Here is a 26107-nt window from a genome sequence, read left to right on the forward strand (position 1 = left end):
CTCTGCAGGTCTCTGATATAAATATACCATTTACATAAAAATATTTCATATAAAAATATACCGAAATATGACATTATCTGAATTTTAAAAAATATGTAAAATTTTTAATAAATATTTTTTTATTTTTCCTAATTTTATTGCATTATCATATAGAATTGATTTGAATATATAATAGTGGCCAATGAACACTTATTTTATATTATTATATAAATACATTATAATATATCATATTTGTAAGCATAATTTGTCTGATCCAACTAGCATTAAAATAAACAATATCTTTTAAAAATATATTTAGATATATGATTATGAAACTTTCTGAAATGCGAAAAGAGGATTTTAAATTTCATATAATGTCAAATTTATTATTTTTTAAATTCTTCATATTTTAATGCCACCTAATTATTATAGTGTAAAAACGGTGTATCATATAAAAATTCAAATAGTTGAAGGGTATAAAATATTTTTAGGCTCAAATACACATATGATACAATGCTATTACATAATTATATTTGAATTTCTAAACATGTCTGGTTTTTAAATAAAATTCGTTGAACCGACTAGTCCCTGGTCTCCCATATTTGATAAAAAATTTATTAAGGTGATTTCGTCAAAATTTAATGGGTATCATTTCATTTGAGTACTAAAAAAATTAGTATACTTTATATGTTTTTAAACAAAAAATTATGTAATATCGGGAAAAAAATTTTTTTTTACGACTAAATAAAAAAAAACCAAAATTGATTATATTACAACTTGATTTTTTTTTGGTCTAAATTTAGTAGAAAGTAATAAATGTAGTTATAATTGTAAATGAATAACCCCGTCCTATACCTAAAAAAAACATTAAAAATTAATTAAAATAACATTAAAAAAATATTGATTGTTGAAGGAAATCGGGATATGCTAGAAATGTGTAAATCACAATCAAGCTTTTATGATATTAGATTTAGTGGTAGCTATAACGCCGCCCGGAGAGCAGGAAACTCTTGGGAGGCAAAAGGAAAATTTGTGTCAGATATTTTTCTGGGCGATTGACAAGGCTACAAGCAATTTTTAAAAAGTCAATTGCTTGGCTCGGTTCGGATTAACGAGCAATCCAGATTTCTAGGTGGTTTCTTCAAGCACTAGAAAAAGGGAAAAAAGTCATCGTTATTCATCGGAAATTCGCGCAAAATCGAGGTGGGGGCTAACTATATTAAAAATCATGGTGTATTTCTTAGGTTTTTGAGGAACCGATAAGAATGATACAATTTAGGAATAACAAAGATGCCATTGTGCAGACCCATGCAAACGGAGGACAAAATTAGACTATTTTAGGCGCCAAATTTTGGTTTCGTTGCATTTTTAAATATAAGGGTTAAGTTTAGATCGTGAATATGGAGTAGCTAACCCATTCGAGGATTACCCTTAACCCGAAACAAAGGATCAATTTTTTTTATAAAACAAAATTCATTCTTTTTCTACAAAAGATCCAAGATAACTGAATAGTTTATAGAAGACATTAGAGTGATAAGATTTATTTTAATGTTTTTTAAATATAGGGTTTAGTTTAGAACCCGAATACGGAGCAGCTAACTCGGGTTATGAAGGGTTTATACCCTAATCTTGCGGTTTGATGGGTAGGGAGAGAGACAGTGATAGATTTTGTTCAAAATAATATTTTTAAAAAAACTGCGAATTTGCTAAGAGGATAAAAAAAATCTCCCGCTATTTAGGAATAACCGTTTGTTCTCTGGGAATGAAATTTGGGATTTACCGAGTTCATCAATAGAAGGGAAGGGACGACATGGTGACATAGGGAGTAAACCTTGTAAAATCGAATCTTCGATTGATTCATTTTAAAAGAATATGAAATCTAATGATAATTTGTATTCGCCGAATAACTATCCATAAAACATCCGAGATAAAAGGTAATTTAATTTTATAAATAATTTTTTAGAATGTATATTTGATTTTGAAATGATAGCTTTTTAGATTTAGGTGTATTATTAAGTATTTTATAATCTACTCCTTATATTTTATGGCAGATAGCTTTCACTTTTGTTAAATACATAATAGAAGTTATCCATTTTTACCCCATTATCGAAGTGAAAAACACAAAATATGATAAATAGGTTGTTTTATCTCATTTTTTTAAAATATATATTTAACATGATAAAAAACGTATTATAAACATATAATACAAGAAATATTATTATACTATTATTATTTGCACATTTTAACTGGGAGGATCATTCAGTGTCCATTGTGCATTTAATCCATTCAACATCAGCTTTGCAAATTATACATTATATACACTTATCACCTTTTTATTTTTTTTTGTGTTTAAAGTGTTTTGTGTGGTGATATTTTCTATGACTTATCCCTTTTTTCTTTTGTCATAGGGTAAAACTTTATAGAAGTGAGAAAGATTTTGTATAAAACTCTTTACATATTATAAATGGCGGTGTTATGATTGCGAGAAATTTTGGGGATATAATTTAATTATTCGAATGGATATGGCATTATGGTGAGATATAGAATAGTGTAGTTCATTTGACTATATCATCAATGAAAATAATAAATATTTTTTGAATTATGGGTGGGAGGGGTGACATTTTTTTATATTTTGTCCCTGCCAGAACTATAGAACAACTTATATAAGTGGCAGAACTTGGTTTGAAGTCTGGACATTTCAGAACCTAGGATATAAATTTTGATTAATTTATACATATTTTCATAAGAAATTAAAACCAGGAGGGCCATATCGGTAATATTAATGACGTAGCAAGACCAGTCAAAATTTTTTTTAAAGTTTTCGGTTAAGCACAAAAAATAATTTACACTGGTGGACGGGCCCAAAATTAATAAATTTACATTATTCAAGGTTTAAATAAAATCCAGAAGCTTCGTCCAAATGCCTGGTCCGTTCCGACCGGAGACTGCCATAAAAAGTGAAAAGTTTATGATCGACTGCCATTTTCCCCACGAGAGGTTTAGTCCTGATCTCCCCTACCTAAAAGAAAAGCAAGTTAATAATTTTTATTGGAATTAAACAATAACAATTCATTTTTAAGATCACAAACACAGGTGGAATATTTAAATTGGTAGTGACCTAAAGAGAAACGAAGGAAGTGGTGGTGCTGCTATATTTATATGAAGAGTTAATCCTTATAATGCACAAAGGTTTTAAGCTGATAGTAGGTATAAGCATGTACAAACAAGGGGAGACTGTCGATGCTGTGACCGCGTAAGCGAATTTCTTTAGCAGTGGCTTCATCCCCATATTCTGCTTTCACCAGGACAAATTGCATATATCATGCACTTCTACCATTGGAGAGGGGTGAGGCAAAATTGGCATTAAAATTAAAAGGGGGGGGGGGGATGACATATCATATGGTTTTGCTAATTTTGATCTGGGGTTAATATGATATCATTATTGGTTTCGGGGAGTGTAGAAGTTCTAGGCAAATATAATATGAGACATACTGTAGTGTAAAATTAAATAAGATAAAATATTACAAGTATATTGTTATAAAGATTGCAATGAAAGTAAATGATTTAATGTTTAATATAAAATGCCACTTGTGTAGAAAAACTTCTGATTTGTCATATCCATGACTAAAGCGCAATGTATTTTATACTCGTTTTGTTGGTAAACCTCAGCTCATAGTTTACATGCGTAACTGACAATATTAATATAAATTCGTAAGCAAAAAATAGATTGTGCATACTACAAACTATGCAACTGGTCATACACACAAATTAGGCAATTTTAAAATGATCTCCCAATTCGATATTTTATTTACAAAATTTTTATTTTCATTATATCATAGCAAACGAAACTAATCCTTGTCCTAATTCCCAACTGAGGACTTTTTATTAATTCAGGTATTATATCTAGCAATTCCTAGATACTAGCTATTAAATGTCCAAATTTATTTGGATGAAATTATTGAATATCACTAATGAGGTTTTACATTTTTTAGAGAATCCCACATCAAAACTATTGATTATTTGGTCTTATAGGGCAGGAATACTACAATTCTATAAATATCCATAGGATTATTAGGTTTTTCATCGCCACAATCATTAGAATATGCTTTTTCCGTGAGAATAATTATATGACAATATTTTCATAAAATTTTATAAGTGAATAATTATTTTAATTTTTTTCTTTGCTTTTATTTCATTTTGAAATAAAATCCAAAAATTAGGGTTAGTTAATTTAACTTTAACAATGGCTCTGGAGTAAGCATATCATCTTAGTTAGAAAATAGCGTGATTATTGTACAATTAATTCTCTTTAATAATGTATAATTAGAGCCTATAATTATTTTTTCAGCGACTTGCAATTTTAAAAAATAATAAACTAATCATAAATTATTCGTCGAACCCTATAAAACCCAGTTAGATTTCACTGTTAGTTTATTTAATAAATAAAAAAAATTCGATTATTGATGAGAGAAATTTATACTGCCTGAGCACAACCTTGAAGATATGTAAAATATATCCTGAGTATTACAGTAATAACAGTTCATTGTAGGCCTAAAACGAATTATTTGTTATTTGATATTCGATTCGATTCGTATTTTACGAATACGAATAACACAATTATGAATAATGAGGAAAATTATTCGTATTATTCGAAATTATTTATATATAAATATTCGTAATTATTCGCGAATATTTTATTGCAAGTAAAATAAAAAGAAGTAATTAAATTTTCCTAGTGGATATCATTTCGTTTTATTTTATTTCCTATTATCAAATATCAATCATAACAAGTTATATTTGCTCAAAAAGTTTAATGGAAGAAAAGGTAAGCTTCAAAGTAAAATATAATTATTTTATTTTGATTGTTTCTCTTTAATCATTTTTGATATATTGAACAAGTCAAAACATTTTTATAGAGTGTGTTTCTTTCCCATATTCTCGAGTTCCTGACAGATAAATAACTAATTTTTTTTGACTAGTTCTTATTATTTGATTAGGAAAATCCTTTTCCCATTTAGTAATCTTATTTTTGGCAAATTTTAAAGACAATCTAATTTAGATAGTGCATTATAATATCTTCATCCTCTATTACATTGTCATAATCACCTCTAAAAATTATATTAATAATTAAATAAAGGAAATTTATGCTACTAAAGTATTTTTATATATTAAATAAAATCTATAATGAAATACTTTCTAAAATTTTGTTATATTTTATATGCAAATATTTAAAATGTAGATATTTAAAATAGATTATAATTTTAAAAATTTTATTTTGTCATAATCACCTTCACCTCTAACTAAAAAAATGATATTAATAATAAAAATAAATACATGATTAAATAAAGGAAATTTATGCTACTAAAGTATTTTTAATAAATAAAATCTATAAAGAAATACTTTCTAAAATTTTGTTATATTTTATATGCAAATATTTAAAATGTAGATATTTTAAATTGATTATAATTTTAAAAATTTTATTTTGTCATAATCACCTTCACTAATTTTATTTTTATAAGCAATTCTAATTCTAAAAATCGGATATTTTGGTCAATTTGTTTGGTTAACGTTATATGAAATCATTGGGTTTTATTTCGTTTATTTTCTATAAATTTTTATATTGTAATGACAATTAGTTTAGAGAATCCTTAAAAGTGTCATCTTTAAACATCTGTAAAAAATTTTTTGCAAAATATTTTATAAGCTTTAGAAAAATTTTCAAATCGAATCGAATATTCGACGAATCGAAACAAATAATGATTTTATTATTCGTACGAATACGAATAATTATTCGATTCGTTTTTTTGTAGGCCTAGTTCATTGTAAGCGCTTTAATTAGATCGTTATCACTGATTTTTATAAAATCAAATAATAAAAAATCTATAATATTTAAAAAAAATGTTTTACAGAATGACAGCAGAATATATCATAGCAAAGTAATCCATATCAAGGATAGGCATAGATGTCGCAAATAACTCACTACAAGCTAACTTTTTAATTTCTAAATTGTAGCTCGTAAATGATTATTTTTTAAATTTATAAGCATTTCGGTAAAAAAAAATAATTATCGAGATTGATTTTTGCCGAGTAAAGGCAAGGAAGCAAAGAAAAATAATCTATCCACTAGTAATATTTGTTCGTTCTCCTTTAACATATGGTATATGAGTATAGCTCCTCATTTTATCAGTAAATTTTATCAATTGAGGTTTTAGGATATATCATTTTCTCTCCCTGAGGCAAAAATGATGATAATCGTTGAATAAAAATGAACGAGTCCTTGGAGAAAAATTTGTTAGCTTGTTATTTTAGGCTCCATGAATTTCAGATTTATCGATCAAAAAACTCAGTTATTTTTTGAATAACTCAAAACCAAAAATTCACATTTAAAAAAAATGGTCGAAGTATATTATAAGCCTTATAATTTTTTTTAAAATAAATTTTAAAAAAATTATGGTTACCTTCCGGCTATTCCATCAGCATCTATATCTTTGACAAAAACGCCCACGCTATCGTTGGACTCGTTCTGCAACCCTAGGATGCTTATCCCTAAACTGGCGTTTTCTGGCCTAAACAATTTCACGTTTGAGTTTTCAATTAAAGCATCGCCGCTTAAGGGTGGTGTCTTTAAGATCTAAATATATATTTTTAAAAAAAATAGGATTTATACATTGAGGGGTGAACTTAAACTGGTAGTCGGATCAAAAGACACCAAGCCAAAATGCCCAAATTGATCAAAATATTTTTATTATGAATTTTAAATTGTACAGTAAGATGGTTATTCTTTAGTTTTGAAATAAATAAATTGGGAGTCACAGTATCATTTTCGCAACTAAAACAAACATTGTAATAATCAAAATTTGGACCAAAAATAATTAGACTATTGGAGATCAGTGCATTCAATATCCAAGCAATACGATGTTGATAAATACTAGGATGCATCCATACTTTTAATTTTAGAAGATAACAAGAAATTTTAAAGTTTTTTAGATTTTTTAAAGAATACATATTTAGAATCCTTATCACAAACAAACAAAAAACGGTAAATAATAAGGCAACATTTTGATTGACAACTCTCGAATATGATTTAAAAGCTAATTCGGATTAATTTAATGGTGTCCAAGTTTCGTTTATTATTTTATTTTTTATAGAGAAATAAAAAAAATAAAATAAAAACCGCCTGTTTATAAGAGACAAGATATTTATTTTATATTAAAATCAGAGGCGTTACATTTAGGTACGCGAATAATATAGAAAAAATTAGGTGCCCTGATCAGAACACGCTCTTGTCACACCCCATTTAAGGTAAATGCATTTGAAATAAAATAAATCGGAGTGACGCAAACGCGTTATTTTATTTTGTCCCATATAAAGTTATATAAAAAATCATTCGAAAGCAAATCGAAAGAAAAAAGAACTTCGGCAAATTTTTCCGTAGATATTGAGGGCGATTTGTATCTAGGACTTGAAATCGGGGAATCGTATTCGGGCTTCCCTTCGTGGACCGGGGAAATTTGGGTTGATTTTGATCCCGCAGTAACCTGTTGGAATAATTTATAAGAAAATAAGGAAAGTTTCAAATTATATTTATGGTATTCAAATTATTTAATTTACATGATAAAATGTTATATATATTGTATAAAATTATTCTGTTGGATAGGAACATCGTAGAGCTAGGTATATATAAACATTATCACGAATATTAGGCAAATTAGCCATCTATAGTATAAAAATATACCTTTCATTATAGTTTTATTTTATCGCTTATGAAGTCGTATAGGCACCACTCTAATTTTTTTTACTTATATAGATTGGAAATACTAATCATTATCTTATGTTTTATAAAAATCGATTTGCCCAATTTTCGTTGAGGATATTAAATTATATACTGGGAATAAAGGGTCAAGAAATTTTTAAAAGTATATTCTTTATTTTGATACTAGATTTTTTTTATATATATAATTGAGTAATTTTTAATCAATCCTTAACAAAGCCCTTCACAGATGTAATATGTCAACTTACAATAATTCCTGATCATAAACAATTTTTTGAAAATGATATATAAAAGATATGAAGAAGATATGGTGCCAGGGGATTATAGGAATAAAAATATAGACTTCACCTTTTAAAAGGTAAAAGGTTAAAAGTCAACTTCCTTATAATGTGGAAACAAAAAATGACAAAAGTTATGACCGACATAATCTAGATGTTGATTCAATTTGGAGACATTATAATTAACAAAACAGATTCATTCTTGTTCTCAGGGATCCAAACCGAACCTGAACCGAACCGTTAAACCGCTAAAAACCTGTATTTTTTATCGAACCTAAACCTCTAAAAAATTTCTAGCCGAACCTGAACCGAACCGTTAAAATGCCTCTGAACTGGTTTGAGTCTCATAATTTTATGCTTATAAAATAATGTGTAAGTTATTACTAGTAGTATATTGCAAATATTTTAATTATATTCAAATTGTTTTAAAAATTATTACGTCAGTCATAATTTTTATAAACTTTAGTGTATTGCCATTTTGCAATATTTTTAAGCTTATAAATTATAATGAAAAAAATTAAATCTAATATTTAAATTATTTACATATAGTATTATAAATGACACATCAAATCTGATATCATACTGGCAATGCCAGCTACCCAAGTTAGTGTGGAAGGATGTTTTTCAACAATTAAATTTATATTATCTCCTTATAGATGTAATTTGAGTGAGACGAATTTTGAAAATATATTAATTGTGCAGCTTAATAAAAAAAATTTAAGTAATTGTTCATATTTAAATTAATTATTGGTATATTTATTTGTTATATTTATAAATTAAATATTATTTTATAATGTGCAATTAATAAAAATGATGGTTTTTATTTTAATTATGAAATAAAAAAATTTTTTTCCTGATACATAATCTTAATGTAGGTTTGAATACAAATGTGTTCAAACCGGTTTTTAGAGGTTCGAACCTAACCGATATTTTTATTTTTTGCGAACCGAACCTGAACCGTTATTTTTATCCGAACCTGAACCGAACCGATATTCGTTTCGGTTTGGAACCCTGCTTGTTCATTCATAATATGGTAGGCAGTTTATATATTTTCGTGATTTTCACAAAAAAGGTGTGAGTCCCATCCATGTATATAATAAGTCTGTATAAAAACTCGATCCGTGATAATCGGCAAAATCGGATTGGCCTCTAAAAAGCTTTTTCTTTCTTTCTCTCATCTATATTATAATGATATATTCCATATAACGAGAACCACCATTAACTTAAATGGAGTTCAAAACAAATTTTCTTTTGAGTAAGTTGATTGAAAAAATAATACCATAATAAATATTATACAATTTAGTATTATTAAAAACTTACCCTTTTGTTAGTGCCAGCAAAATGGGTTTCAACATATTCCGCGATTTTGGGAGATAAAATTAAGCCCTCCGTCAGCGATACCGCAAAATCATCGGACGTGAATAAAGGTAGGTCATAATTTTCGACGTAATATTTCAGGTTTTGTAAGGAATCCTTTTCGAAAATAAAAAATATTTTATTTTATGGGGACCATTATTTTCAGGTATTTCCGGTTCACATAAATTAAAATAAGACGTAGTGAAAATTGAGGTGACCACTCAAAGGGACATTTTAATTTTAAAAAATAACGGGGAGAGGTCGAGGGAAAGGAGGTGATCACTTTTGGAAGTTTTACCGAGTCTCATGACATGTATTCATTTTAAGAAAACTAAAATGTTTCCGTCCATACATGAAAATGAACTTCTCCGAGAACACTCTTTTTACTTACTTCCTTTCGTTCTTTCTTTACTTTTTTTGTTTTTTCTTTCTTTCTTTCTACTTTCTTAATGAAATACTTTGGGGAAATTGTATAAATCGATTGTGCTGGAGTTTTTAGAAATGAAACCAATGCTTAGGGTAGGTCTAAAAATTAATAAATAACCCATTCAAATATTTTTCAAATAGCTTGGGAAATATTTCTTTAGCAACACCAAAAAATTAAATTAAAAAATAGCAGAATTTAAATATTTGATTGAAGGTGCAATAAATTTAGAGAGAAATTTTACGTTGATCGTCAATATCTTTTGAAATAGAGGATCCTCCAATAAAGATATCGAATCATCGATTTCTTTGGCGGTAAAATTTTTGTATTTTAATGAGTAGAGTGAGTGAAGAACATTCAACGAATCTAGAATAAAATATAGTTAAATGTAAAAAAGTTTACGAAACTATTATTAAAATATATAACTTATCCCTTGGTGTGGTTTAAATATAAACATGCCTAATTTTTTTTTCACACTATTTAAAAATAATGTAATAATTAAAATAAAACGCGTGACGCTTAATTCAGTTCAAAGACAAAAAAAGATTAAAGTTGAGAATTATGCAGATAATTATATGAATAAACAATGACATGAAAAATCAACTTATTATTTATAAAATTTTTAATATTATATTTATAGTTAGCTCACTTTATTACCTAAAGAATATGATTTTTTTTTTATTTATTAAAAAATATAAATAAAAAAAAAGATATAACATAAATAGGACATATAAAATATACCATGAATGATTAACTAGCAAATAAATTATAACGTGAAGTTAAAGCAAATCTGTTTTAATTGGCCTTGCCTATGAATTTTACATTGATAAATTAATATAGCTTCATCGTTAATCTTTATGCATAAATTGTGCAATGGCCAATGTGGTAAGATAAATAATTAATCAACCATAGATAATAAATTTTCGCCATTTTCAAATTTATTTATAAAAAGAGAGTATAAAGAGAACGGTATTATAATTTTAAATTAATTCTTGAACAAGATATTCATCAAAAAATTCAAAATGAGTTATAAAAAAATATTGTGAATGGACATAAATTCAGAGATCTGTATAAAGATGCCTACCCGAAGGCCCGGTCCATAGGCCAGGTAATTAACTTAACGGGTTGGGTTAGACTATTCATGCATAGATAATTATCCGGGCCTCAGACACTGATTTTGAATTTGATTAATAATTTTTTGAAATATCAATATATAACAGCAATGAGAGCTTTATTTCTTTTCGTTTTTAGATATATATAAATGTAAATTTATAAAAAAAAATGTTCCTCCTATTTTAAAGGAAAATTACCCGGGCATAAACGTAAAATATACTAGATGCATTTCATAAAATTGTATCTAGGCACAGATACCATATTTTTAATCCAGATACTTTAACAAAACCATTCGGCCAATATTTATAAAAATTTTCACTAGACATTATTGAAATACTTGCCCAGGTATCAAATAACATTTCAACCATTTGTCCACCAAATTTTAAATTTATATGAGGACATGAACTCTGTTCCTTTGCTCCCTCAGTTATTAAATTTTTAGGCAATTTAGTCGGTTGAATGGTATTTATTTTAATCTCTTTTTCAATACAATTAATATTCATACCTAAATTCATCTCAGAATTTAAGGATCTCTGAATCTCATTTATGTTTTTATTAAAAATATCTCCTGGATATTTCTCACTTGTTTGATTACAATAATCCTTTTTATTCAGATTATTGGTTAATTTAAAATTTTTTATTTCATCAAAATGACAATAAAAATTTCCTACATTAAAACTCTTTTTATTCGAGTTAAATTTCAATGTATAATCATAATTATGATTATCTATTTTATTATATATATCCACAAAATTTTTAATAAAACTATATATCAAAATATTTATAATTCTCTAAATATGATTTTTCTATTTTTATATGATTCTCTTTCAAATCATATAGTCACTGTTACCAACTCACACTTTGGATAAAAAGGATTTATAAGAAATTCGACTAACATAATTTAGCTTATAACCAAAGTTGACAATAGAAAAAATGATTTCTATATTGTAATTTGGCCATAATATTTAACACAAGATGGCGTTAATAGCGCAATTAAAATGTAAAGTATGCTTTTAAAGAATGCGAATTTAATTAGAAACAAAAATTTAATGGCAGCAGCTAGAGTCCCACAGTGCCGCTCAGTCAATTCGGCCCACGGTAACTTTATCAATAATTCCTATACGCTTCTTTTAAATCTGAGCCGCTACCGCAGCGGTAGATCGAAAAATGTGTTTTGGAGTAGTTTGAAATTGGTGTCAATTTTTTTTACTCCACGAAGAAGAAGAGTAAATAAAATTTATTTTTAGTGTTGGGTTAGTTAGAACATTATTACGAAAACCTTTGCGAGTGGTTCAAAATTTATAATTCTAATTATCACTACTCCATGATGGAAAGTAAAATATTTTAAACAACTTGTTTTTTTTAAACAGAATATAGGGTTTTCGGTAGTAAATGAGTGATTTTATAATACAAAACCTTTGAGAGTAGTTTTAAATAGAATGCCGACTATTTTTTTTTACTTCACTAGTAACTTAGATTAAAATTGGACAAAAAAAATATTTTTCATTAATTTTTTTGTTTATAAACTAAAAGATGTTAATGAAAATTATACAATCAATTTTTAGATTTAAGGATGATTTATAATATATTATTACAGATAAATTGGGTATAAAGTTCTATAGTTGATTTTCTGTCACGTGATATTCTTTGATCAGAAATCAAAATTTAATAACCCGGCCAAATTTTTATATTCAAAAAAAAAAATTTAAACATGCTTATGTAGGACCAGGCTTGAATATTTTCAAAAATTGTTTCAAAAGGAAAATATTAGCTGTTATAGTGTTGCTAAATGGCTCAATTTGAGACGATTTTAAAAACGGCTAACCTCAAAATTTTAGCCATAAAAATATTTCCTAAGTCTCGAGATTTCGCGAATAGATATCCAAACCTTGGTCCCACCTATGAGCAATATCTTCAGACTTGCATAATATATTTTTGGGATAAAATACAGAGTCAAGTCGTATTTAAAAATTGGCTCAAATCGAGCCGTTTAAACACTAGATTTAATTATATGATTTTTCTTATATTTTTTTAGATAACTAATATCTCCTGTTATAAATATTTTAAGATCAGGCTCGAGTTTGTAAAATTTTTTTATTTTTTTAAAAGGACGATGAGCCAAAAGAGAATTTCAAATTTTGGAGTGTTTTAAAAAAAATTTCTAACTTTATAATTATAATTGTTTTGTTGTTTTTTTTAAAAAAAAAATTGGCAAAATCCTTTTTAAAATTGATACTTATATTATTAGCGATGAGAAAGTGGTTATATTTTATCCAGACTATTTTCATTAATTTTCATATTCAGACATTTGATTCTCAAATATATATAAAAAAAATTCCCACAAAATTAACATTTAAATATTTAGCTAAATTCGTTTTGGAAATTACTCTTTTATGGGAGTATTCTTTTTTTTGAACAAAAATAATAAATATAATTCCACCCGTAGCCAAAAATATCACGAACTTAAAATGGGTGTCCGTGAATTTATAAAAAAAATTCTAGCATTCGCACTAAAACTAAATTATCAAAAGTGTTCAAAAACTCTAAGCATATCATATCAAAATGGCTTCATAAACAAAAATTGAGAACTATTTTTAAGAGGCTTCACAAAATATTTAATTTTTGTAAATATTAATGTTTTTATTGATCAAATAATAATCTTCCACAATTATAAAATATGATGTTAATTAGAAATCGAAAATTGGGTTATATTAGAATAATATTTTCATTATCTTTTATTTTAAAGATAATCTTAAGAGGGAAAGGGTACAGTTGTTAAATTTAGATCAAAAAACTTAGTCGATATTTTTTTTATTTTACTATCAATATAATATAAGTAAAATTGATTTATTTTTGTATATAAAATAAAATAGGTTAAGTTCGTGTTTATCGTTGATATTTTAAAATGATAAGTCTTTACTGAAATTTAATGTTGAGCCTATTTTAAAAAACGGTTAACTCAATATTATTTTAGCAAGAAAAATATTGCTTAGGACTCGAGATTTCGCTAATAGATGTCCAAACCTTTGTGCAATCTCTGAGAAAAGTCCTCAAGCTTACGTAACATTTTTCTGGATAAAATATTAAGTTAGCTCTATTACTGAAGTTTATATATATACAATTGCACAGTAAGTCTGATTCTGGACCTTCATGGCCTTGTAATAACAGGAGAAGGGGTGGGTACGATATACTTGCATGATTGACATTTCAGGAGGAAAACCTCATAGTCAGCATTAGGCTCATTCAAAAGCGAATAATTCAAACGAATTAAATAATCAACTATAATTCGTAATTATTCCAATCAAATAAGAATAGTATATTTCATTATTCGTAAGAATAGTCAATTATTTGATTCATTCAAAGAATCGAATACGAATAATTCATTATCCGTATTCGTTATTGAATTGGCCTGGCCAACAGGCCTCTATCAAAGATTATTTCATAGGGCATATAGAATGACTCCAATTAAAGATAATTATCAATACTCGGACATGAAAAAGTGGGGGAAAAATGTTAGAGAAGCCGCCAACAAAGTTAAAGCCTTCTCGGTTGGTAGAATTACAGTGCAATTTCTATATGTATATTCTCATCTGTTTTGTCATATAAAAGCCGGTATCCATTTTATATTTTAGTCGTATGGGAGTGGGGTGAGTATTATCATTATTGGCTGGGGGAGGGGTCTTGAGGATTCTGGCGACCTTTACAGAGTAGGGTACCTGAATGAAATTAATCAGTTTCCGTCACATTCAAATTTTCAATTATTATAAACGTGTTCCGAGAAGCTGAAATTATATTGAGAACTCAAAAAATTCTGGAAGCTTCGGAACATATCCTGGATTCCCTCGTATCTCTAACATACACCTTTTGTTCCTAGAACATTCAATATATCTGGATTGAACAAAAATTTGCTGGATGTGTGGAGGTGGTGGAAAAAATGTGAATTTTAACGAAAATCAATGTTTTAGAGATTTATGCCTAAATTAGATTTTGATAATACAAAACTATATTAGTATTGTATTATAAATCTCTTTATTCTTTCAGATGTAAGTTATTATCTATAAAAAAATTTTTCCAATTATAAAAAAATATAATTAAATATCGGAATCTGGTAAAAAAAAACAAATATATATACATACTTTTTCAAAAAAATTGTATTGATTTTAAAAAGAACGATGTTTTCATTCTTTTTAATTGATAGTATTTTTGAGATAAGAGATTGATAAGAGATTTAGAACACCATATGAGAGGACAATGATAGATATATTCTTTTTGGTAACTATTTACGGCATTTGGTAATATGTTTTATTAGTGAATAATAGAAAAAATAATAATAAAGTTCGTATCGATCTATGTATTATATATAATACATACACATGGATTATAAAGTTATATTATCTCATTAAAATGTAATATAATATCACTTAAAAATAATTAAAATTGAAACTATACGAAATTTTTTAATTTGGGATTGGGATGATGCTCAAAAACCAGGAAAATCTTTTCAATTGAGTTTAGAACTAACTTTGTAAAGTTTGGTATAACTATAACATAATTATTTTTAAAAAATAAATAAGGACCAATAAAACTTCTGATAAACCAGCTGATTGTAATAGCTTACTATTTTGGTTATGCGGCGTCCCAGTAATTAATGGCATTATTTAACTTAAAAAAAATTATGTTGATGACTAAATCTCCGCTTTCATTCATTCACATCCAATTTATTTTACTTATTATCAGCGATTCACATTTAGATCGATTGATTCAAATGAAAATTTCGATATAAATAAATATATTGATTAAAAAAAAATAACATAAAATTTTTCTTTTTTTCTCTCTATTTTTTGGTAACTTGCGCAAAGTCTCCACGGCCATCTCCTAAAATAGTTTAACGTATGCCATTTTTTGAACCTCGAACTTTACAAGTGCTACATTTAAGTAAAATAAAGTCCAATAAGAATACAGATAAATCAGGTGTGATTGTAAAAGGCTTTTTTCCCCTCAATTTTTCGAGCTATGATTAACTCTAGTTTCGTGTGCAAATATTTGACCAATAGAGTCCAAATTTTTTGGGGCGTGCTTTAGCAAAGCAAATGCCTGAATAATCGTAGTCCCTTTATCATCGTTAATCAAGGGCCAGGGAAATTTTTGCCCAAATTAGCTAAAGTGATAAGATTTATAAGGAGATCGTTTTAAACTTTTAATTTAACTAAATGTACTATAGGCCGAATTGAGTATTTGAAGGGCCATTTTTTTTATACGTCAGTGCTCCGATTAAATTTACGCAATGGCCAAAAATAAAAATTGACATGGATTCAGGTTACCCCAGTAGAAATTATTAACTAGTGAAAGTTACTAGTCAGGTCCGTACCGCGGTCAAAAGACCAAACAACCCTTGATAAGGGAATACTTCTAGGTCTTAGCGAATTAAATTTGCATACGAGGTAACATAACCCCGTTAGATTCCTATTTTTTCACTACGATAAATGATAACAAATTTCACACGAAACTTTCTTATATAATAATAAAATAAAAAAAATGGATTGTAAATACTAAACGTTTGAAGTTTGACATTATCATTTATAAACATAAATATATTACAATTTACAAAGAATTTTAAAAAAATTGAATTTGAAATGACCTTAAAAAAGAAATAAATATATAATTTTTTTCTATTATTTATAATATTGTAAAATTTTTATATAATTATGAAAAATCGTTATTTATCGAAAGTGTAAAAGAATGACAAATCGAGATATTAGAATGCATAATTTGAACACCCTTAGGACTTGTGAGAAATTTTTTTTTAAGGGCCCAAATCTGACAAATATGCTCATGCAAAAATGAAATTAATATATGATAGGAAAATATTCGTCTATCAGACAAAAAATCTTAATTAGGAAAAATTTGTATTATAAAACAGCTCACCACACGTTTATAGTCAGAAATATTTAAACTACACTTTGTACCTAAAATTGATGTTCTCATCTCATGCATGAATTTATCATATAAAAAGCCATTGGGAAATTTTATTTAAAAAAATAAAGAATCATGATAACTAGATCAGGTTTATGCTAAACCGTGTTAAATCAGCATGTAGCAATTTGCTAAACAACGAACAAATTTTTATTAAAATGCAATAAAACTTATTTTAAATATATTTTAACAAATGGAACTACGCTCTCTCTTCCGATCTGTCTATAGCGCAAAAACTACCGAGATTAGCTTCAGAAATAATCCCAGTTCATCCTAATATAGAAGCCTTTGAAAATATTTTATTTTCAAGTACAGCCCAGATTTTATGTTAACAGTTAAGTCTTGAAATTAGTAAATAAATATGCTTAATTATTATACGATTTTTAAAATTGATTAATTGATATAATCTTAATTACTTTTTACATTGGTTTTTGGGTCTGCGGATCTCTGATAAATATTAAATATATCAAACAACCTAGATTAGCTTGTTATACCATATTATTCATAAAATTTTTCAAGTGAGAAAAGAATAGCTCCATAAAAAAATTACTCAAGTTAACAACCCGATAAAAACATTATATGAAGCTGTCAATCAAAATAATGTATCTCACATTTTTCTAAATATCAGCAGATATACTAGAGAACAACAAAATGCCATCTTACCCCCCCCCCTTCATGGTTAACGCGAATTCGAGATTAATATAAAATTACTATTTTGCCACGAATTTCTAAATTTTTGTAGCAAAGGTTGCTAAACAATGAAAAAGTAATTGTAATCCATTTTTTTAATAGATGGCGAGTCAGGAAATTAAATTAATTGCAGATCTAACATGGTTTTTTAAATAGAGTAGTGGTATATACCAGGTCTCGACACTCCTAAGCCAATGACACCAACAGTGGTGTATTTTAAAAATATGATATACATGTATATATACATATATAAAATTTAAATTACGAATATGAATTAATTCTTTATTTATAATATATATTAAAAATAATGTAACAAATTTAATACCACCCGATATCTGATACACATTAATAAAATATATTAAATTTATAAAAATTTCCATAAATCTTTCATTTCTTCTTTTCCTTGGGGTGCATTTTTCTTTAAAAAGATTTCATCCACCCACGATGATTCCTTTTCGAAATTTTGATAAATTGGATCAATTCCGATATAGAAGATCCTGTAATATTTATAAACATTATAGGTATCCACAGTTAAGGAATTTTTGAAAATTTTAATTAGGAATATCTTCATTGATAAGTGAAATTTCTGAATCGAGCAACATCGAAATATTTACCTATATATTACAAAGGCTACATTAAAGATAGGAGCAGGAAGCCTCATTTTTTGAAGGGATAAGGAAGTAGGTATTCAAAGGGGGGTAGGGTAAAGTTTAAAAAAAAACACTATTTGTAGATTAAAGATAAAAATAACTGCTAAAAAAATTTAAATTTATTATAATTAATAAATATTAATTTTTAGTTCATTCACGGATAACATTTTAGTAGAGTTTGAAGTTATACACACTCGTGGTAAATGTTTATAATACGGTTAGTAACTAATTATCACCAACCAAATGATTATTTGTTATTCCTGGTCTAAATAATAATGAGGACTGATAGTTTAATTTGAATTGTTTTGAGGTTATAATGAGGACTGAAAGAGATCAATTTGAATTGTTTTGAGGTTATAAATGATGTTTCATTATAAGATTTTTAAAAATTAATATCAAGGGGTTGTTAGAGCATAATTGATGGGCATATATACCTGCTGAAGGTCGTAAATTTTTTTAGAGGAGTCGGGGTAGATCCTGTAGTGGGGTTTTTAGGTACCACCTATATTATATTTTATTATTACCAATATGTTCTTAATGATTTTTTTTCATATATCAGTCAATCAATAAAAAAAATGGTTAAATTCCAATTTAAACCAGGGTTGGTATAATCAGTCAAATATGATTCGGTCAATTGCCCGCTAGTTGATCGGTCAAATTCAAATAAATGATTTTTAAGACAATATTAACTTTATTTTATATATGTTAGCGGCAATTTATTATATTTATTTAAATATTGAAAATCCAAAATTATTAATGAGAAAATTTTTTTATTTTTAAAATGAAATTCTAAAATTTTAATATGAAAATCTTATATTTTAATATAAAATTATAAGTAAATCGATGCCTTGATGATACAAATATATTTTAAAATAAATTCTAACCTAATTAGATTGATAAAAAAGCTTTAAACACACATTACTTAATTATATTTCAGAGTATTTTTGGTCAAATGACCAAACCTGATTTAAACATTTAAAAAATTTTGCTTAAACTGGACTATTTCTTGTCTGTAGTGTTGTTAAATTGGCAAAATCCTAAAAGTCACAAAAATTAGCTAAGTTTTATGGCAAGAGTATATATTTTCTCAAGTAGATTCTCAAAACCTGATAAAAGGGGAGATATTTATCTCACCACTACTTGTTGATGGTAAAACTCACTCTTATTATATTTAATAAAAATTTATATAAAAAATAATGAAAATAAAAATATTGAAATATAAAACTTTTTGCTTTTCTATCTTTTATGTGGCTATAAGAAAAATATGAAAAAGATTTTTGATAATAAAATAATTTTAATAACGTTGGGCACTTTGGAAATAATAATAAAAATTTTTGGCAAGAGGCTCAGCCCCTCTTAAAAATTTGGAAAGGTAGGTAAAATTCAAAAAAAAAATAGTGAGTGGAGGCATAGCTCCCTATAGCATCCCTCGCAATGATACTACTGTAGTCCATGCTACCTAATAATTAAAAAAAATAAATATTCAATAATAAAATGGATATTAATTATGCATCGCGAAGGGGATACCCCCTCCCCAATGCTTCAGTGACACAATTGCATCATACCCAAATTTTAGATTACCTTAAGGTAGTCACGAGTGTAAATAATCGGATGTTAAAAAATTATTTCAGGCCAAATACACTTGGCTGATTTTTTTTTGGATATAACCTTAGTCCTAACATATATATATGTGTGTTTTTAGTGAAAAAAAAGCTAGAAAATATCTATTTTGAATAAATTTCAAAATTTGTGTAAGTTAGAATACTGCTAGGGCCAAGTTTTAATGAACATTAAATATCTTATACTTGGTCCAAATATGTTATTTTTATTTAAACTAAATATAAATGATTTTAAAAAATATCAATCTATTTATCTAGTTGTTAGCAAGATGTTTAAATGTCCAAAACTAAATTGATTGTGATTCCAATTTTTTTTTATTATAACTTTTGTTTATGTATATAAATAATTATTAACTTTTCCCATATATATAAAAAATAAATAATTTTATTTTTAGCTGTGCTGATAATGTTTGAGTGCCATTAATTTGTTTAGAGAAAAGTATTTGCTAGTAGCTTTAGTAAGTTTAGGTGAAATATCTAGGTTGGTCGAGACTTTGTGGTCAATGATAATGCCTAAATAGTTGAGAGATTTTGAGAAAAGGATATTTTTTATTGTTAAATACTAAATTATGATGTAATAGAGAAGTAGATAAAATTTTTTAGTCAGAATTGATTTTAAGGTTCATGTGTTGAAGGTTGGTAGAAATTATTGTAAGAATATTGATATAGTTAAAGTCTTCTGTGATAATACAAATTTTATCAGCATAGCAAAGCCATTCAACATTTTGAAGGTTACATGAATTGATTAAGTTGCCAATAATTAAATTAAAAAAAGGAGGAGATAGAGGACAACCTTCTTTAATGCTACATTTAATTTTGAAATAGAGGGAAGTGAAATTATTAGGTTTATTAGTGATACTGTTTTCATAAATGGACATAATGATTTTTATTTAATGTGTATTAATATATTATTTGAAAAGAATGTTACATAAATATTAATGCTTAATGGAATCAAAAGCTTTGGAAATATCAATAAAGATAATATAAATATTTGTTTTATAAATAGATGCTTTTTCAAGTCTTATTTTAAGAGCAATTATTAGTTCAATAGTATTACAACCTGGTCTGAAGGAGGCAATGGATTTGTGATTATTTTTTTCAATATCTTTAATAATAAGATTGAAAATGAAGATGGTAAAATTTTTTTAAAAAAGAAGATGTGAGATTGATGCCTTTATAATCATGTATTGTGATTGGATTTGAGATTTTAGGTAAATTGATAATGGTGGATTTGCACTAATCAATGGGGATAATTGCTGTATTCCAAATATTGTTAAAAGTTGGAAATAATAATCAGTTATGGTTCCAGGAAATATTTTTAATATTTCATTGTGTGTTTTATCTGAAGAGGTTTTATGGTTTTTTAGTTTTTTTATAATAGTAATAAATCATTTTTATTCAGAGGAAAAGGAATTTTAATAAGTTGTTGTGAAGAAAATGGTTTGGAACAAGGAATTTTATTGTTAAAGATAGATCTGTAATGATCAATATAGATATTTAATTGGTCTTCAGGATATTTTATAATAAGATGACCAACTTTTAGGTTATTTTTTTTTATCATTTGAAGAGGTAATAAATTTTAAAGATTTAAAGGCAATATAAAGGTCATTTGTGCTTTTAAATTCTGAGATATTGATCATTTTGTTTGTGAGGTAATTACGTTTATCTCGTCTGATAGATTTTTTGATTATATTTAGTTTAGTTTTAATATAATGTTTTTTTCTTAGTTTTATTTTATTTTTGTTTGGTAAGAAGTATGTGTGATTATCCAGTCAGGATAAATTGTTTTAATGTTAAGGTAAAGATTAGAAGAGTTAATAATTGAGTTGTGGATAGTGTTCCATGGATTATTATTGTTAATTGATTTAAGACTATTATGATACTTGTTGGCTAGAATAGGAATACTTAGGTTATTGATATTGTAGTTTTTTTGGAGGTGGGATTGATTGATTTAACTTAGATATATTAAGATTTCTTAAAAGGGAAGGTTTAATAAAAAGATTTAGAGCAATAGGATGGTGGTCTGATAAGAAATCTATATCATTAGAATGGAGAGGTTTTGAATTAAAAATTTATTTTAATACTAGTAAGCAAAAAATCTAATTGGCTTTTTTTATAAAGAGTTGGGTTTGTAATATGATAAAATAATTATTATCCTTTTGTTTAAAAAAGATGTTTATAATTCTAAGATTAAATTTCATGCAGGTTTCAATTATTTTTTTCACCATTTTGGTTAGTTTTTTTATTTAGAAAAGCGAATCCTGTGATATTATTGATATTTTTTTTTACGAATTTTCATGTTAAAATCGCCACCAATAATAATAAAGTGGTTTGTGTTAATTTGTTTAAGGTGATTATTAAGAGAATCAATGAACTTTGGATATTCAGAAGAATTAGCAGGAACAAAAATGTTAATAAGATGGGTGATCTTGCCTTTTGTTTTTAAGGTAATGCATGCGATATGGTAATTGATTGGAACCAAATTGGAAGGAAATTTTAAGATGGAATTCTTAAAGAAACATTGTATCAAGGATAGTCTAAATTCATGCTTGGGAGATTATACTGTCATCTCTATCAAATTAGGATCCATAGATGAGCTCATTTTATCAAAAATAAATAAAGTCGATATATAAATTGCTGCTAAGCAATTTTTAAATATTTTGAAAGTGAAATAAAATGATTCTCGCTTTGATTAAGAATTTGGAATATTATCGTACTATACTTATATAGTTGTAGGCTACTATGAAAAAATACTTTTTTCCTAACAAATACCAAATCTTAATTTTTTATAATCTTTTTCTTAAAATTATGTCTTTAAATAAAAAATTAATTATACTCCTATAACATTCCTGGATTATTAAACAAAGTTACTATCTTCAGAAAAATAATGGAGGAAAAAGATATTTTTATATTAATGACACAAGAAACATTAATAAATAATAATTCAATTAAAAAAGTTAAGAGGCTACACAATCTTCAATTCTAATTCTTCTATCTACCAATGGTGTATCATTTATTATTATGGATTCTATTTTAAAATATACATCTATAGCAACCGTATCTCTTCTATTACTTTAAAAACTAAAGGAAAAATCACCCATCTTATAAACATTTATCCTCCCGTTAATCACTCAGAATATCTCAAATTCAATACATTTCTAAATAACCATCTTAAACAAATTAATACAAATCATTTTCATGAAAATAGGTAATGAATATACAAATAAAAATATCAGTTTTGCTGCCCTTGATCAAAAAACAAATCAAAACAGTAAAAATATTATTAAAACTTGTAAAAAATTTAATCTTAGAATAATTAACACCTTTTTTAAACAAAAAAATAATTATTATTTTACCTATTTTAAACCTAACTCTTTATATAAAAGTCAACTTGATTTTTTCCTTATACAAGTATTAAAATATACTTTTTTATACAAAATATTTTAATTCTTAATGATATCAATTTCTTATCGGATCATCGCCCTATTGGTCAACAACTTTTTATCAAACATTCATTATTAAAAAACCTTAATATTTCCAATTCAAAAAATTCTATATCTTCTACATCAAAAAAAATATAATATTAATAACTTAAATATCCTTACCTTAGCTGATAAATATCATTCAAGTCTCAAATCAATTAACCTTAATAATTCATGGAACAATATCCAAAATTCCATTATTAATTCTGCAAATCTTCATTATATTAAAACTATTTATCCTGATTGGTTAAGTAACCATACTTCTAACCTAATCAACTCCCTACCCAATAAAAATATAAAAAAACAAACAAGGAAAAAACAACATATTAAAGCTAAACTTAATATTATAAAAAATCTAATAGAAAAGATAAACAAAATTTTCTTAAGAACAAACTTAATAATATTTCAGAATTTAAATGTACTAATGACTAATGCTTTCAAATCCTTAAAATTTATTACATCCTCAAATGATAAAAAAGTAATATAAAAATTGGTCAAATTATTATAAAAAATCCTGAAGACCAATTAAATATTTTTATTGATTACTATAGATCTCTTTTTAACAATAAATTTCCCTGTCCCATTTCTTTCTCTTCACATCAACTTATTACTTTCCCTCCCTATCCTCATAATAAAAATGATTTTATTAATATTATAAAAAATCTAAAAAAAACCATAAATCCCCTGTTGATAATATCCATAATGAAATAGTAAAAATATTTCCAGAAACTATTACTGATCTTCTTTTTCCTACCTTAAATAAAATTTGGAATACAACAATTCTTCCCACCAATTGATGTAAATCCACCATTGTCAATTTACCAAATCCTTCCTCAATCTATGACTATAGAGGCAACCCTCTCTTCCCCTTTTTACAAAATTTTTACTACTTACATCTTTTTTATCTTTAAAGATATTGATAAAAATACTCATAATTCATTGCATGCTTAGACCAGGACGTAATACCATCAAACTAATTACCTCACTCAAAATAAGACTCAAAAAAGCCCATATTTACAAAACTGACATCTATGTTATTTTTATTGACATTTCTAAAGCTTTTGATCCGATAAAACATCAATATTTATGGAACATTCTTTTCAAATATAATATTAATACACATTTAATAAAAATCATTATGTCCATTTATGAAAACAGTATATTAATATTAAACATAATAATTTAACTTCCCCCCTATTTCAAAATTAAATGTGACATTAAACAAGGTTGTTCTCTATCTCCTCCTTTTTTTTGATTTAATAATTAGTGACTTTATCAATTTGTGTAACCTTCAAAATGTTGAATGGCTTTGCTATGCAGTATCTACTTCTCTATTACATCATAATTATATATTTAACAATAAAAATATCCTTTTCTCAAAATCTTTCAACTATTTATCATTGACCACAAAGGCTCGACCAAACCTGATATTTCACCTAAACTTACTAAAGCTACTAGCAAATACTTTCTCTAAATAAATTATGGCATTCAAACATTATCTCAAACTTCAAATTTTCAAAACCTATATACTATCATCCTTAACTTATAGCATCATACCTTGGGATATCACAAAATCCAACCTAAATAAAACTCAAGTCTTCATTAATAAATCCTTGAAAAAAATCCTTAACATTAGATTTCCTTTTATTATTTCTAATTTTAATCTATGGAAAATACTCCTTAGAAAAGGGGGAAGGTGGGGGTGGGGGGATCATCATTATATTTTATTGGCCTAATACTAAATTCTAAAGGGGGTTGGCTTTTAGTTATAGATAATATTGGCTTTTTAGTTTTTTTAAATGATAGTTTTTAAATTAATCAAACTTAAGGAGTGTGGAGAGAGGGAGGGGTTATTAATTTTATTATTAACATTTAAATCATAATCATGTTAGAAAATAATTTTGGCTTGAACATATAGGTTTGAAAAAAAGGGCAAATTTAATGGGATACAATTATATAATTGCTAGACAGTACTATTTGATAATTAACTTATCATAAATCAACCCTTTAATATAAAACTAACATAAAAGTATAATGATTTCACTCAATAAAGGTATGTTGTTATATTTTGAAATATAACTAGTACATTGTGCATTATAAAACAAAATTCAATTACATGAACCATGATTATATACATATATTTCTATAAAAACAAGGACTATTGATCTTTAGCCATAACTTTGCAAATTATAAGTAAATAATTTTTTTATTAAAATTTGTTATTTTTGATATTATATATATATATAAATTCACAAGAATATTTATTTAAAAAATTGTAACTAATATGTATGAATCTTCAATATAGTAAAAAATAAGGTTATTTCTATTTATAATTGCTTAAGTAATTATTTATATTAATCTTACTTTGATATAATGCCATATATTCAGGAATAAAAAATATAATGCATTTATTGAGGTTAATTAATATCTTTTATCAAGGTTAACATAATTTAAAAATTCCTATACATATGTGATTTAAGTGAATTTACTAGAATTGCGCTAAAACTGATTAAATAACATTTTATTTTTTATAAATGACAGTTGTCAACAGAAAAATATGAAACATCAATTTTGGGTTGCAAAAATAAATTATCAGGTTCTTAATTCCTATAATCGCCCCCCCCCCTCCTGTTTAATTATAATGTCATATATGATGATCAAATAATAATAATAATATTCTTTTTATTAATATTCTAAAAAAAGAGCCACTAGCTTATATTATCCTAGGGGGCTCAACTAAAATAAATCTTATGGGAGGCTTAGGCCGGATTC

General features: G+C 26.2%; 1 protein-coding gene across 3 annotated transcripts in view; it reads right to left on the minus strand.

Annotated features, from left to right (window-relative positions):
• LOC135929086 (inaD-like protein) overlaps positions 1–25835 on the minus strand; it is a 100497-nt gene extending 74662 nt beyond the window's left edge. For all 3 annotated transcript variants that reach the window (XM_065465582.1, XM_065465581.1, XM_065465583.1), the window contains exons 1-5: positions 25700–25835; positions 10053–10174; positions 9349–9501; positions 7395–7517; positions 6438–6610 (exon numbers count right to left, since the gene is read on the minus strand). In XM_065465582.1, coding sequence (XP_065321654.1) covers positions 6438–6610; positions 7395–7517; positions 9349–9501; positions 10053–10174; positions 25700–25715 — 587 coding nt within the window. In that variant the 5' untranslated portion in view covers positions 25716–25835. The remainder of the gene's footprint in view (positions 1–6437; positions 6611–7394; positions 7518–9348; positions 9502–10052; positions 10175–25699) is intronic.
• Positions 25836–26107: the final 272 nt, after the last annotated feature.

Source organism: Gordionus sp. m RMFG-2023, chromosome 4 (assembly GCF_954871325.1).
Source record: "Gordionus sp. m RMFG-2023 chromosome 4, tfGorSpeb1-WG-v2, whole genome shotgun sequence".
Classification (NCBI taxonomy): Eukaryota; Metazoa; Nematomorpha; class Gordioida; order Chordodea; family Parachordodidae; genus Gordionus; species Gordionus sp. m RMFG-2023.